This window comes from Phanerochaete carnosa (genome assembly GCF_000300595.1).
Source record: "Phanerochaete carnosa HHB-10118-sp unplaced genomic scaffold PHACAscaffold_5, whole genome shotgun sequence".
Lineage (NCBI taxonomy): Eukaryota > Fungi > Basidiomycota > Agaricomycetes > Polyporales > Phanerochaetaceae > Phanerochaete > Phanerochaete carnosa.
In genome coordinates this window covers 2,684,797-2,699,576 of record NW_006767632.1, presented here as the reverse complement: position 1 = coordinate 2,699,576, position 14,780 = coordinate 2,684,797, and the positions used below count along the sequence as shown (strand labels likewise).

The following is a 14,780-nucleotide window of genomic DNA, read 5'->3' as shown; positions in this document are numbered from 1 at the left end:
AGCTTCTTACAAGCCCCACGGACACCTTCGTAGGTCTTACCCTCGCAGTACAGTGCTGCCTGGCAATACCGCTCCCGCAGCTTGTGATTGCCAGTGTTTGTCCTCCCGCAGCCTCCACTGGCTGATCGAGACTATTCGTGTGCCCGCAATCTGCGTACTATGCGTAGGGGACACCAGCAGGCCATAGAGATGACCATAGCACGATGCTTGAGGTACGGAGTGTTCAGATGCTGCCTAATGGCCGGTCCGTGCTCGGGATGTGATGCACGCATTGCTCCTTCCCTGTACGCATGAGTAGGTGCACTATCTATACACGTCCGAGTCGGGCCTAGTGTTTGGGACATCAATATTGTAAGTAAGAAGCTGCGGCCTTGCTTTTCTCTCGCGCATCAAGCAAGCGCCTTGCGTTGCTCAAGCACTGACATTTGTACCTCTCTTTTCAGGCTCAAGTAGAGCAGTAGGCTCACACAGGTTTCTCAGAGGCTAATCTGGCGCAATCCACTAGAGTGGGTTAGATCCCTGTAATAACTGTTTGTTTACTGTTTATAAACTGTTTATAAACGTTTACAACCATTTACTGTGTGTTTACAAAAAAAGTTTACACGTAAACTAAACGGTTGGAGCCTTACTGGAGAGGCTTGGAAATCCAAGAGAGAAAAAAAAAAACGAACCACGACGCCAGCAGGATTCGAACCTGCGCCCCGAAACGGGAATTGATTTCTAATCAATCGCCTTAACCACTTGGCTATAGCGCCTTAGTATCGCATCTGATTTTGCTTAGATAATCAGAACATTAGCGCCAAGCTTGACCTTCGCATGCGGAACGCGGCCAGCTTTCCTCTCAACCTCGACGACCTCTGGGCCAAGTCTCTCCGCCTCCCTGTCGATGGCCTTCATCGCTCCAGGTCCCCAGTATCTTTCCAGACTCGCCTCCATCCACGCCAAGTCTGCTGTTTCCAGCCAACATCCGACCATCCCCTACCCTGGGGGTGCGACCTAACCCTAAGCAATTATTGGGTAGTTCTACGTCTTCGCCTTTGCTTGTTGGCCGGGGTTGGGAATGTGTCGCAAAGACTCGAGCAGTGGTTTCAAATGCTACTATTCGTGGAGACCAAGGTAGTCGGTGGCGCAACCAAGGGGGCTGAGTCGCGCGAAATGGTCCGTGTCAAGACGCGTCTTTTGCCGAAAGATGCTCTCGTTTGCGATGAACTCGACCATAACACGCTTCTATCGCATCTCCGGAAAGTGTTTCGATTCCAACAACGCGTCCAAGTTCTTCCACCGCCCGTACAGGTCTCTGCTAGCGTGGTCTCGGGATCCCGATCCTCCTTGCAGATACGAGCCTGTGCCACGCACAGAAGACCGTGTATACGCGTCTTCCTAGCATGGGCTGTCTGTTGGTTGAGAGAGGGAAGACCGCGTCGGAAAGCACGAGATCAAGCGGTGGTCGTAGCGAAGCGACGGTCGGATAGAGGCACCAGAGACGCGTCGCGGACACCTTATTGGCGTGTTCTAGGTCGAGGGAGCGAGCTACGTACAGTCTAATGGCGACGTCCACTATATTGGACGTTTTGACATGGAGATGGGCCACGCACAGCTTTCACAGCTCACTCTGCCCAGCACTGCTCCCTTCCGGATTATTGCTCCCTAAGCTACCGATTTATCTCTCCGCGATCGTGGAAGCTACGCGCGCATTCACTGTACCTCCCCGCACCGGGTGACACCGCTGCGCAAAGACAAGTTTTCCGTACAGAAACGTAGATGCTGCCCGGGTGCGCCTCACGGCGTGCCTCATCCGCGAGCCGGCATCAGGCCCAAGCTCAACCCCGGCGACGTTTTATGCGTGTATTCTGCTCGCCGCAGGCTGCTCTTCTCTTTTTGTGCTGCTCATAAACTTTCCAAGGGCATCTAGCATGAAAAGGTGGAGATGGGAGTCTGGAAGCGCTGGCATGCGCAGCTAAATCTGCATGGCTACGCGGCTGGACGCGGTGTGGGCACCATGGAGGACCGAGGCTGTGGACGATACGATAATGGGCACGTACAGACAGGCGGCGGACGAGCTTTGCTAGGATGAGGTCCAGGTTACAGGCGCAGGTACGTTCTCGTTTTCACGGGGAGTATCTAATATCCGGCCTGGCAGCTATTACTCGGTGCAGACACAGTGGCGACCCCCAGTCACTTGCCCTTTCATTGCACAGAAAGGCAGGCCACGTTCAGTCCGCTGTGCGGTAGTAGACTGGTTCCCACATCTTCGGGCCTCGGCTTCCTATAGCGACGCGTTGGGCGTGCGATTGCGCCAGCTTGCCGATCTACGCTGTTGTCCTGGTGTTCCTCTTCAAGTGTGCGTATCTCGTTTTCTCGCTCGGTCGCGAAGACACGTTTTTCGGGCAACGCCTCCCTGCATGTGCTTGCTCTTCAAAGCGTCGGTGGGAAAGACTCAATTTTGCCAAGTAGTCAGGTTCTGCTAGAGCCTCTGGGGCGGGTCCAATCTCGAGTGTTCCTCCCCTCGTGTAGGTGCTCTGCGGAGGCTACGAGTTCGATGGTCTGACTCCCTAAGCTGCCCGAGCAGTTGTGGTGCCCACGGGCTGCCACAACAGAGATTCGTTCTCGAGTGCGAGGGCTGGCGAGCGCGCGCAGTCTTATTGTTGGCTCCTATGTCGATGTGGATTCCATCTGTGCGAGGCGGCTGAGGTCCGCAAAGGGTGGACAGACGTCTTGGTGGTTAGGAATCGTGGCGCAGCAAGTGGGTGCCGATGGCATTTTTACACACAGGAAGACAAGTTGCATGCAGGTGGTTGCGTTCAGAAACGTCGAGCGGCCCATACGGCGAGGACGCCACTGTTATGGTGGCGAGGGGTGCGCAGACAACTACGCACAGAGCACCGCGCCAAGGAAGCAGCTAGTCTGTAGGCTTCGCACACCTCCGTCGCACGCGGGACATGCCGTGCTTGGGGACGTGGACAGGCTTGCCCTCCGAAGCCTTCGGGCACTAGGACGGGTGGACCTGTGATGGAGCAGGGGCCAGTAGAACACATGCAGTCGCGGTTTTGCCCTGGGTCTCATTCAATTAGGTGAGCTGGGGACGGCTGGGCGTGGTGGGGGAAGAGTTTGCGCTCGACCGGGCCGACGAGCGAGCCGTTTCTTCGAGAGCGTTGCTGTCGTGCTGTGTCCGGGTGGCTGTCTCAATTTTTGGATTTTCATTGTGCCTTTGTGGTACATTTGACATCATTAGACATTCGACATTTTTATCATACTAAGGTACCTTCGACGCCGCTCACTTCTCAAGTCGAGCACTGATACTAATGAAGACCACCAGGGTTCTCACGTCTAACACGACTTCTGGCGAGCAAGTTTCGCGGATTGCGGGAGATAAATGTACAGCCAGGGACTACAATGTTGTTATTTCGATTTATTGCTCGGTGAAGGTAATAAATCGACGGATAGCAATACGGCTCTCAGGGACAGGGGCTGTGAACGATTTGAACTTCATAGTAGAAGCAGCCGGGCACGATCCGTGTGCTTCTATCGTGAGGCTGACATCCCTCCCAAATCTCACGGATGCTTCGCCTGGGGTACATAGGCCCTGCCAGTTACTTCCCTGACGTCCAGTTTACCTTGCACCCGCACACACACACCTGCACCCAGAATTCCATACCTATAGATCATGCCTCGCTTCGTCTCTATTCGCAATATCCTTCGCGGGCCGAAGATTCCCATCGTGGAGGTAGAGCCAACCTGGGAGTGCGATCCGTTTGCCATGGACGGCGACTCTTTCATCCCCCCTCCCGAGATCCCAGCGGTCTGGGAGGACGGTTTCACCAAGCCGCCCCCAAGCCCGCGCCATGACTTTGGCCCAACTGCACCGAAACGCTCGGAGGTCCCCCTTGCGTCTCTGCACGCCCGCCAGGGCCTCATCTCTCTCGCGGAGGCGCGGCGCACCTCCGGGATCGTCTACCACTCTATCAACTCAATCTCACAGCCGTCCTCGGAACTGCCCAAGTCGCCCGAGTCTCCGAGTTGTGACCTCCTGATGATGCCCGTTCCCCCAGCCGTCGATACTGGGCGCCGGGATATCAAGTATCGTCGGGAAGACTTCAAGATGATGGAGGCGCGGATGCGCATTGCGGCGGTGCGTGCTGGCTACCTCTGATTTCCCTCTCTTTTCTCTGCTCTTCGCCTGAGCAAAGGATCCGAGGACGCGGTGAGCCGGGCCTTCGGGCTCTGGGAGGCTGACCTCCCGGATGCTGCGAGCTGGCCGGTCGGTGGAAGTCGACGGAAGTGCGCAGCCGTCGATGGAAGCCGACCAGTGGGTGAGTGGCTGACGGGTCGTCACCGGCGTCGTGCTCGTGCGTGTTTGGTCCGGTGGGGGCCGAAGGCGGGCGGAAGTGCGCAGCCGACCGCTGGAGGTTTTCTCTGGGCTGAGGGCGAGCGGGTGTGGGGTCGGCGTCCTCTCCCCCCTCCTTCTCTTTCTCTTTTCGTCTTAATACTCCAAAAACAAATCTTGCAAAAATACGTCTCGATTTTCTCTTTCTGTTTTTGTAAATTTTCCGTCGTTTTCAGCTTCAAATCACACCTATAATACTCTGGACCATTCGGGGTCCGGGGCCACCCTCTCCACTGATACTTTCTTGCCCCTCCAGGCCAGCCATTCATGCCCTTCACACCCACAGCCCGGTCGACTCTGGACCGCTGGAGCTCCGCGGTACGCTGAAGGCATGCGCGACGGTCCACAATGTCGTGCATGCCTCGAGAATCGAGTTCCATCTCTTGTACATGTATGCACTGATGCCTCAGCTCCCAGGGTCCTGGAACGAAGAGGATTGGGCGACGGTCTGGCCAGTCGCTCGCCCAGTCGGCGGTGCTATCGGGCGGAGATGTGGGTTTCTAGTCTGCTTCAGCTGCGGACAGCGGCTAACACGACTGCGATAGACCCTTTGGTCCTCTGGCACCACCCCGAGGGAGGGACGGCCGTGGCGTGAAGATCCTAGTCTGCGGCTGTCCTGGCGCAGACCTTTTCGTGGTCCTCGGGATTAGTACTCGCGTTGTCGAGGAACTAACGTGCGATTTCATGGTTTTGCGACGTCGCGCGCGATAAATTGAACCTAGTGGTTCGGAATTTTGAAATACTAAATTACACTAGTACACCAAGCTCGCAATGAGACCTGGCAGGTCCTGGGTTGAATGGTACAACGGGGAAATGAGCTTGCATGACTATCTAACGCAATCACCTGGCAAATGCGTACGCGTAGTTGTAATACTCGTCAAGTCCCATACACCGAAGTCGATATTCATAGCGTCGCCGCACGGCGTGCATGCGGGTATTGCCGCGCCACGACGCTCCTGTGCGCAGTCTCAAGTCTGCGTCTTTTCATTGCGAAGCACTCCGCGCCATTTGAAAGGACATACACGCGCGAACATTTGTTGCAAAGCGTTAGAAAAGCACTGGGAAAGCATCTAGACACAACAGCAGCGTACTACGTCGCCGTTACTTTTGGGGGTATGCGTGCCAGCCGGCAGCACAGGCAGAGATACAGTCCGTCGCGCTCTCCGTCTAGTCGAAGAATAATGGTAGGAAGCACTGCTGCCTACTGCTGGATGTCGGGGCGCAGAGAACGGACGACCTTGCCGGCACGCCAGATCTCCTGGTCGTCGATCTCCTTGAGCTCGCGCGCGAGGTCCTCGCGGTACGTCGAGCGCGAGTTGTACTCGAGCGACTTGCGCGTCTCGGTGCCGTTCTTGACGCTCTCGTACAGCTTCTCGAAGACGGGTATGTTGGTCTTCTCGAAGATAGGTGCCCAGTCGAGGGCACCTCGGCGCGCGGTGGTTGAACACGCGTTGTACATGTAGTCCATGCTGAAGAGAGAGAGTTAGCGCGTGCATACGCCGAGAAAACGTATAGCCGCTTACCCATACTGGCCGATAAGAGGGTAGAGCGACTGAGTCGCCTCCTCGACGGTCTCGTTGAACGCCTCAGACGGTGAGTGGCCATTCGCACGGAGGACCTTGTACTGGGCCAGGAAGAGACCCTGGATGGCGCCCATGAGGACACCACGCTCGCCGTAGAGATCGGAGTAGACCTCCTTCTCAAAGGTGGTCTCATACATGTAGCCGGAGCCGATGCCGACACCAATGGCAACAGCCTTCTCCTTGGCCTTGCCGGTAACATCCTGCCAGACGGCGATGGACGAGTTGATGCCACGACCCTCCTTGAAGAGGGTGCGGACGGTACGACCGGAGCCCTTGGGGGCAACGAGGATGACGTCGACGTCCTTGGGAGGAATGACGTGGGTATCATTCTTGTACACAACAGAGAAGCCGTGCGAGAAGTAGAGAGTCTTGCCCTTGGTGATGAGGGGCGCGACTTTGGACCATGTCTGGGACTGGGCAGCGTCGGACAGCAGATTCATCACAATGGTTCCGCGCTTGATGGCTTCCTCGATGGAGAACAGGGTCTCGCCGGGAACCTGCAAGATGTCAACAATTTGCGACGCGTGTGAACACAACGTTCCGTACCCAGCCGTCCTCCTGAGCCTGCTTCCACGACTCACCACCCTCACGAACACCGATAATGACGTTGAGGCCATTGTCGCGGGCGTTGAGACCCTGTCCGTGGCCCTGGGAGCCGTAGCCGATGAGGGCGAGGGTGTCGTTCTTGAAGTAATCCTGGAGCTTAGCCAGGGGCCAGTCGCTCCGCTCGTAGACGACCTCCTTCGTGCCAGCAAAGTCGAGTGTCTTGACACCACGAGTTTGTTGCTGCAAAGAAGGCGCAGATTAACATCTCATCACCTCGAAAGCAAACCATTCGCCTACCTGGACAGCAGTGGCCTTCGATGGCACCGCCGAGACCGTGCGCGCAAGGAGAGAGTAGGACGCACGCTGCGACTTGGTCGCGACGTTGGCGACGCTGCGAGGAGCGCGACGGGAAGCGGTACGGAGGGCCTGAGCAGAGCGAGAGGCGAAGGACATGGTGGTTGAGGGTGAGACGTGGAAGTGACTCAAAAAACCTTTTGAACGTAACGTTCGAGTCAAGCCCACCCCTACAGCGCTTATCAAGACATTCAACACACAACGCTCGCGCCATTTCATCCATCCTCAGCCGAAATTCAGCCAGCCCCTTCGCGACACTGGAGTAAGCACGCTGGAATATGTCCTTTTGTACTCGCTCGTGTATAGATATTTCTGCGAGCTATGAATATCTAGGACAGTTGCTGACTTGCTGTCCGTCTGGATGGTCAGGATGGCAATCCTCATGTGACGATCTGCCAATCCGAAAATTGTTCCCACCGTCTCTTCGTGGGCAGGCGGAATGTTGGTTCTCGGAAGAGAGACTGCACTTCTACGCATGTGGAAGGACGGGACAAATCCCTGATGAAGCGACACGACAGCGAAGGCACACTCCGCGTACGTCTGTCGTCTCATAAGTACGCGCCTCTGACTCTTAGAACGCCAGCGTGGTCAACCTAGCTGGACACCTGAAGTACGCCTAAAAGTTACAACGTTGCTAAAGCGGAACAGCAGAGCCTTACGTGTTCTCGTTCCGCTCGAGACCGTTCTTAATACTTCAGAAGCTACTTGACGTTTTCACATTTTCACACAGGTATCTCCGACACCCTTCCCATGAGCCGAAGATCCGAGCCAAAATTGGTCCCTCTACGAGGATTATGGCTCCCGTCGTGCGATTCTGACTATATACCATGTGATACCACCGTCACTCAAGTCCTGAGTCCATAGTGTCATATAAGCGCCCGTGCTCAAGTAAGCCGCGTTAAAGTACAGGACAGCTCTGATCGAGGAGAGACAGGTGTGCATTACCCTACGTTAGTAGTACTTAAAATAAAGAAGGAAAAGAAAGAAAGAAAACCGAGGAGAAAGCGCATGTTTGTTTCCTCGCTGCGGTAGCGAGCAACCAGACGGTTGCCTGCCACGCGCACGCGAGTACTCATCCTGAGGACCACGGAAAGGTCTGCGCCAGAACAGCCGCAGGCTAGGATCTTCGCGCCGCGGCCGTCCCTCCCTCAGGATGGTGCCAGAGGGCCAGAGCCTGTCGCCACTACGTCAGTTTCTGCGCATCACCAGAACAAACTGGAGGTACTCACGATCTCTGCCCGATGGCACCGCCGACTGGGCGACCGGCTGGCCAGACCGTCACCCAGTCCTCGTCGTTCCGAGACCCTGTAAGCTAAGAGAAATATAAGGGGGGTGGACGATCAGAATATGCATATAAGAGGAGAGTAATTTTTTTTTCTCAAGGGGTGCATGACGTTGTGTACCGTTGTGCATGCCCCAGGCGTATCACAGCGCTCCGACGATCTAGAGTCGAATCAGGCGTACGGGGAACAGGGGGGAGGCAAGATCAGCACAACACATACGCGAGACAGAGAATAGAACTCTCGGGGAGTGCCCAACGTCGGCAACCGTCGGACACACCCCGAGCGTACCGCAGAGCTCCGATGATCCAGAGTCCAGCGCGCGCAGTGAGGGTCCTGGTTGGCTGACCTGCAGGGGCAAGAAAGCATCAGTGGAGGGGATAGCCCCGGACCCCTTGAGGTCCAGAGTATTATGCGGAGTCGCGGGAGTAGAATAGGTAAGACCCAAGAACGGTAGGAGAGGGGGACCGAGACCGAGACCAGAAAGAGAAGTGAGAGCAAGAGAAAGCCTAGACACTTTTTTTTCGAAATTTGTGAAATTTTATAGTGAAAAGGGAAGGATGGAAAAACAGAAAAAAGGGAGAGGACGCCGACCTCACACCCGCTCGCACTCAGCCCAGAGAAAACCTCCAGCGGTCGGCTGCGCACTTCCGCCCGCCTTCGGCCCCCGCCAGACCAAGCACGTACGAGCACGACGCCGGTGACGACCCGTCAGCCACTCGTCCACCAGTCAGCTTCCATTGACGGCTGCGCACTTCCGTCAACTTCCGCCGCCCGACAGGCTCGCAGCATCCGAGAAGTCAGCCTCCCCAGGCCCGAAGACCCAGCCCATAGCGTCGTCGGAGCGTCGTGCTCCTCAGCTCAGGCGAAGAGCAAAGAGAACGGAGAGCACACCTAGAAGAGATCTGCGCGGACCGCCTCAATGTGCGCACGCGCCTCCATCATCTCGAAGCCCTCCCGACGGTACTTGATGTCCCGGCGGCAGGCAGCGATTGCCAGAGGCACGAGCTTGATCTGGTAGCTGTGCGCCGGGAACTCGAGCTCAGGCTCGTGGGTCGGCACCGGGATGGAGCTGACGGAGTGGTAGACGATCTCCGGCGTACGCTGAGCCTCGGCGAGGGAGATGAGTCCCGGGCGGCGGTGGAGCGACACGAAGGGGATGGAGGGGAACTCCGGGCGCGGGGTAGGAGGGATGGAGGAGGAACTGGACATGAAGTCGTCGATCTCTGGGGCGATGTCTTTCGACCGGCGAAGGACGTTGCGAAGAGAGCTGAATCGAGGCATAATGCAGGTAGATGTGGAAAGTCGTGGGTGCAGGGGTGGTGCGGATACGAGGTATACTGGAGGACCGAGAGGCGAGGGACTCGTCCTATGTACCTTAGGCGAGGCTCACATTCGATCGTGGCTGGCTTGCCAGCCTCGCGGGAGAAGCACAGGGACTGGGTCCGACTGCTTCTCTTGCGAAGCTAACATCTGGCTCCTATCCCAAGAAGCTGGCTCCTGGTCGATTCATTACTTCAGCTCGGGGGAAGCAATGTATCGAATTTAGCCCCCCGGGCCTGGCCAGGGGCCAAAAGCGATACATGCCCATGTTGAAGTGTGCGTCGCCAGTGCTTGTACAGTGAATGCGCCTGTACATGCGGATGAAGATCTGCTGCAGCTGAAGAACAGTCGCCCATAGGCCTCAGTGCGCCATCTCACGGTGGCAAGTACTGTACGAGCCATGGTAAAGCGCGCCGGGGTTCACGGCAACTGCCGCGCCACAAGGCTCTTTATTTTTCGCTCTTAATTTTGCATTCGTACTAGTGGGATCATCGGCAGTGCTGACTCTTCTCGACAGTATAGGGGACCCACAGAAAGGGGTTACAAGGCTCCAGGGCCTCGAAGCCATACGCCGGATGCTCGACATCTCGATGCCTGGCAGGGGGAGGCTGACAGCAGAAGAATTGCTAGCATTTCCGTGAACCGATGATATAAACCTCTGTGTGATATACGTCGCTTTCAGCTATCTCTTCGTCTCTCAAACAGCAGCTTCCTACGCACATCTCCTGCTTTGCCTCTCGTTATCATGCAGTACTATGCTATGCCTATCCATATGCTCGCCCCAGAGGCTCCTCCGTTCATTCCTTTCTCCAATCTTAACTCCCGCCCCGATCTCATCTCCCTCGAGGACGCTCGTCGCGATCCTGCCATAGTTTACGGATCCTTCGATCGATTGACCCGAACGCCTCCCGTACCAAGGCGTGAACGAAAGCCGTCGACGTCGTCCGTGTCCTCCGTGTCGGCGGGCTCTAGTGCCGGTTCCCCGTCGCCCTCACACAAAAAGCCTTCACACAAGCTTCACCCCGTTCACTTCCGAGGAAAGTGGGGCATTGTTCCCGTTAATGCGACTGAAGCTCGCTGCGACTCTCAGTGCCCGGCCGATGACGACTGCGAGTCGAGCCTGGCAGAGCCTCTCCGCGAGAACCAGCACTCGTCGGTGCGTGACAACTGGTTCTAGCCAAGCAACCTCCCCTTCCCCTCTGTTTTCGCCTTTCTTCCTTGTTTCTCTGTCTCCTCTCAGTCTCCGCCAGCGCAACAGCTGCAGAGCGCAAAGCTTGTTAAGTTCCTGATGCCCGCATATCACCCTTCGTAATTTGTGGGGTCACGCGGCACCTCGTCCGTACTAACAATATTTGCGCCCATAGAATGACCACTCGACAACATCGAGTTGGCGACAGACCTTCAGTCTTCAGGAATGTGCACTACTAACCTTTTTTGCAGGGCCCCGAGGGAGGGAGACACTACTCCTGGCGCAGACCTTTCCGTGGTCCTCGGGATAAGTACTCGCTTGAAGAGTTCCAACTTCGCGAGGAAACTAGCATGCGCTGTGTTATTTGCAGTCATACGTTTAGTTCCGAACCAGTGCAATCTTATGTTTTGTTGACTCTTTACATGCATCTCGAAGCGAGCTTATGCAGACGCCCGCAGCTATACCCCAGACCATATCCTTGACACTACGACTTTACGTCCCAATTCCCCATCTGGATCTCCCTTTGAAACCTAGCCATAGCATGCTCTGTGCTTCTCTTCTGTTACTCTGAATAATGGCAATCGAGATGCAGACGCAAGGCACATCCCAAAGACCAGATCCGCGGACACTCACGTCCCTCTCGGAGATTTTATCTTCGCTGTCGGCACTAGAGGCAGAGGAGACGGAGCTTTCAAGCTCTCTATCCGAACTGCTCTCCGACAGAGAACCTATCATCAACGCCTTGACGCGTCTCCAGTCTCTCGAACCGCGTCTCAATGAACTGTACTCTGAGGCATATATGCTCTCTGGGACTGTAACTGCAACGGCGAAGACGGCGGATCGCGTAGGTGGACGCGTGCGGCTACTGGATGAGGAGATGAAGAGGGTGAGAGAGGCCGGAGAGCGGGTCGGGCAGGTGATGGAACTGAAGGTCAGATACCACCCATGCGCGCCGTTCGCCATAACTGAAGCAGAACACGCCGCCTACTCCTACAGTCCTCGCTGATGGCCCTCCAGTCCGCCATGGAATCGCAAGATTGGGAGTCTGCCACACGGCACTGCGCGCGAGCGATGACGCTGCCGCTGGACGTGACCTCGGGCGCGTTCGCCGAGTCCTCGGTGGTGCGTACCACCCCGCCGCTGTCTGCTTCGCGCTCTCATGTGCTGAACCCCAGCCCAGCGCAGAGAGCCCCCTTCCGCCTGCGCAGACGCTCCAGGATGTCCGCGAACAGCTGCTCAGGATCTTCCGCGAGCAGTTCGAGAAGGTCTCGACGTCGAGGGACGCTGCTGCCACGACGCGCTTCTTCAAGCTGTTTCCGGCCATCGGATGGGAAGAGGAGGGTTTGCAGGCTTACGCCTCGTTTGTGGTTGACCTTGTGAAAGTCCGTGCCCCGGCCTCTGCGAAGAGTAAGTGGCCCGTGGACCTACTACTCGATCTCCTCTCAACTATTTCTTCCCCATCTAGCCTCGTCACCGCTCTACTATATCACTGCCCTGACTGCTCTCTATGAGAGTGTCGCGATGATTGTAGATCAACATCAGCCTGTGGTTGAGAAGTACTATGGCCTCGGCAAGATGACCAGTGTGCTTAAGCGTCTGTTGCAAGAGTCCGACAGGGTGACTAAAGATCTCATTGAAGGCTGGGAAGAGGAGCGAGCAATGAAGCGCAAAGTATGCCGTTTGTTTCACGTTCTGATACCATTGTTGATCGCACATTAGCTTGCAGATATTTCGAACCCTTCCTTCCAATCTCTGAATACGCCTGCACCCATACGGCGGGTTGCTTCCCATGCTGGTGCCGTGGACGAAGACCAAGTGGACGCAAGGGAGATCGACAGAGTGCTCACGGAGGTTGCCGGAATGGCAGGTCGATGGAGCCTGTTCCGGAAGTTCCTCTATGAAAGGCTGAAGGTCGGTATGGTAGCCAATTCTTATCACGCGTACTCACTAGCTGTTTCCATGTAGGATAGCGAGGACGAGGACGAGGACCAAAGCAATGATAGGTCACGCCCGCAGACGCCTCAGCCGCCACCCACGGCCAGGAGCCAAGCATTCGAACCGGTTGACACGGGGGTATCGGACGCACTAGAAGCCATCGAGGCATCGTCATCACGCCAGCTCATGGAAGATACCCTCAGCACTTATTACGTACCTATGGAAGTCTGGTACAGTCGTACTATCATCGACAAGGTGAGAACTCTTCTCCCTTTCTTTGATTTCATCCATATAACTCGTCTCAGGCGCACAGCCTATCGAAGCCCGACTTCTCCCAGCTCCCAGCTATCACCACCACGCCTGACGATGCTTTCTACATCCTGAAAGTTGTCCTATCGAGGTTACTGTCCTCCGGTACCGTGAAGATAGTCGAAAAGGCTTCGGAGGCATTGCGCGAGGCCATGGACCGCGACTACGCGGGTGTCATCAAGAGAAAGCTGGATGATGTGTATAGGACTGGTGGCTCAGGACCCTCAGCGAGAGGCGAGAAAGAGAGCCGGCAGGCCTTCATCGTGAGCGGCGTTCGATAACTGCTTCTCGCTCGCCCACTAACTGGACGCCCAGATACTACTTAATGATCTTGATATTTCCTCGTCGCATATGGAACGGCTGACCAGGGAGTTGTGCTCGTCAACTCTCATTACACAAAATTTCCTAGACAGCGAAGCGGACCAAGTGAAAGACGCTATATCTTCATTCAATAATCTCGTCCCACGTTTCCGCTCAACGCTGCGGGTACGTCTTGCTCTTCCTACGCCGGTTGCTGTCGTTGCTAACCACTACACCCAGGCTGGCATCGAGCAACTCTTCAACCAGCTACTGCGACCTAAACTGCGCATGTTCATCCCAGACGTGTACAAGGACGTCTCGTACGTGCTGGATGATGCCAGCTATGCTGTGGCCGAGATAAACGACGTCGTCCGGAAGCGGTTCGTCAAAGCGTGGGAAGGCCTGGTTGAAGGCTACAAGGTATGCATCCTAACAGAGACTAAATTCCTATAGGCGCTGCTAACAGGTTCTCCAAGGACACTTTCACTGAGAGCAACTTCCGCCTATTCTTTGGATTGGCCCTGGACGTGCTGGTTCGCCCCTGGGAGAAATTTGTGATGGCATTGAAGTATACTGAGGTAATGCGGCCGTCTGATTGTAGCCGGTCGAACATTCTGAACATGAAACCAGCTCGGTGCTGTACGCTTTGATCGCGACCTGCGAGCTATCACGACGTATTTGTCATCTCAGACGGCCTTTGGAGACGTCAGAGAGAAGTTCTTGCGTCTGCAGCAGATTGCGACGCTTCTCAATTTGGACTCGGTGAGTTTGCTATTTCAGTTTCTTGTTCGATACCGCCGCTGATTGAGCTGCTGCAGGAGGAGGACGTGGAGGAGTTTTACAACGGCTCAGGCATCTCATGGAAGCTGAACGAGCACGAAGCTCGTCTTGTTGCCGGACTTCGTGTCTAAAGCCTTTTGCGTTATCTATCCTGCTCCGGCATGATACATCGAATCAGAATATACAATTTCGTAAATGAATTATCCGCATCTTCTCGGTACAGGGTATCTTTCATGCGAGCTGCATATTAGTCGCTGTGGAACAAACTCAGCCCCGCCTAAGGGCATCAAGGCGCGCCTGCAGCGCGTCCTCGTCCGACACGCCTCCGCCAGAATCTCCGCCACCTGTGTGGGAAGGGCCGCCGCCTTCACCCATCACAACGGCTTGTTTTGGCTCAGTAAGCGGTGAAGATATCGCTAGGCCACTTGGCGCGTCCGTGAGCTATCCGACAACCAAGTGTCAACAGAGTGGAGCATATGAGGGATAGTCATCGCACGTACCTGTTGGGAGATGTCCACGCCAATCTCGTCGAGGACTTGCTTGAGGATCTTGTCACCTTCCTCCTCCTCGTCCTCGAGGGAGTCGTCCATGACATCGTCAACCGCATCGGACATCATCTCCTCCTTCATGTCCATTGTCGCACTCTCCTTCTCAAATTCAAGCATGATCCGCTGGATCTGCGGCAGGTTCATCCCGCGGTTCATCGCACCCATGGCCTGGTTACGATATCAGTATCGGGTGTGGGGTGCGCGGGGAGAGGCATACCCTTGTGGCGCCGCGCATTGCCTCGGCCATTT

At 55.9% G+C, this 14,780-nt stretch overlaps 5 protein-coding genes and 1 non-coding gene across 6 annotated transcripts; 3 read left to right on the top strand and 3 right to left on the bottom strand.

Moving 5' to 3' along the window:
* Positions 1 to 673: 673 nt before the first annotated feature.
* PHACADRAFT_t72 lies at positions 674 to 755 on the bottom strand. The gene has a single exon. It is a non-coding gene; the product is annotated as a tRNA-Ser (tRNA).
* Positions 756 to 3,664: 2,909 nt separating this feature from the next.
* Positions 3,665 to 4,150, top strand: PHACADRAFT_95461 (uncharacterized protein; the record flags this gene model as incomplete). Its single annotated transcript, XM_007396084.1, has 1 exon — positions 3,665 to 4,150. One exon carries the CDS (start codon positions 3,665 to 3,667, stop codon positions 4,148 to 4,150), a length of 486 nt encoding a protein of 161 aa, XP_007396146.1.
* A 1,435-nt stretch (positions 4,151 to 5,585) lies between these two features.
* Positions 5,586 to 6,966, bottom strand: PHACADRAFT_28840 (uncharacterized protein; the record flags this gene model as incomplete). The annotated part of the gene is made up of 4 exons (XM_007395184.1): positions 5,586 to 5,853; positions 5,908 to 6,464; positions 6,514 to 6,753; positions 6,811 to 6,966. The coding sequence occupies 4 exons, from the start codon at positions 6,964 to 6,966 to the stop codon at positions 5,586 to 5,588; spliced, it is 1,221 nt and encodes a 406-aa protein (XP_007395246.1).
* A 2,075-nt stretch (positions 6,967 to 9,041) lies between these two features.
* On the bottom strand, positions 9,042 to 9,431 carry PHACADRAFT_144669 (uncharacterized protein; the record flags this gene model as incomplete). Its single annotated transcript, XM_007396083.1, has 1 exon — positions 9,042 to 9,431. The coding sequence occupies one exon, from the start codon at positions 9,429 to 9,431 to the stop codon at positions 9,042 to 9,044; it is 390 nt and encodes a 129-aa protein (XP_007396145.1).
* Positions 9,432 to 10,215: 784 nt separating this feature from the next.
* PHACADRAFT_28838 (uncharacterized protein) lies at positions 10,216 to 10,647 on the top strand (the record flags this gene model as incomplete). The annotated part of the gene is made up of 1 exon (XM_007395183.1): positions 10,216 to 10,647. The coding sequence occupies one exon, from the start codon at positions 10,216 to 10,218 to the stop codon at positions 10,645 to 10,647; it is 432 nt and encodes a 143-aa protein (XP_007395245.1).
* Positions 10,648 to 11,113: 466 nt separating this feature from the next.
* PHACADRAFT_209352 (uncharacterized protein) lies at positions 11,114 to 14,720 on the top strand. The gene is made up of 12 exons (XM_007396082.1): positions 11,114 to 11,590; positions 11,656 to 11,781; positions 11,835 to 12,066; positions 12,125 to 12,330; positions 12,379 to 12,570; positions 12,625 to 12,849; positions 12,900 to 13,166; positions 13,219 to 13,389; positions 13,444 to 13,623; positions 13,680 to 13,781; positions 13,834 to 13,965; positions 14,022 to 14,720. The coding sequence occupies exons 1-12, from the start codon at positions 11,234 to 11,236 to the stop codon at positions 14,112 to 14,114; spliced, it is 2,283 nt and encodes a 760-aa protein (XP_007396144.1). The 5' UTR covers positions 11,114 to 11,233; the 3' UTR covers positions 14,115 to 14,720.
* Positions 14,721 to 14,780: the final 60 nt, after the last annotated feature.

Bases quoted from the DNA above. Each gene is read 5' to 3' on its own strand.
- PHACADRAFT_209352 (XM_007396082.1), top strand. From the start codon at position 11,234: ATGGCAATCGAGATGCAGACGCAAGGCACATCCCAAAGACCAGATCCG. The intron at 11,782-11,834 runs GTGCGTACCACC...GCTGAACCCCAG, and splicing joins CGTTCGCCGAGTCCTCGGTG to CCCAGCGCAGAGAGCCCCCT. The intron at 12,331-12,378 runs GTATGCCGTTTG...ATCGCACATTAG, and splicing joins AGCGAGCAATGAAGCGCAAA to CTTGCAGATATTTCGAACCC.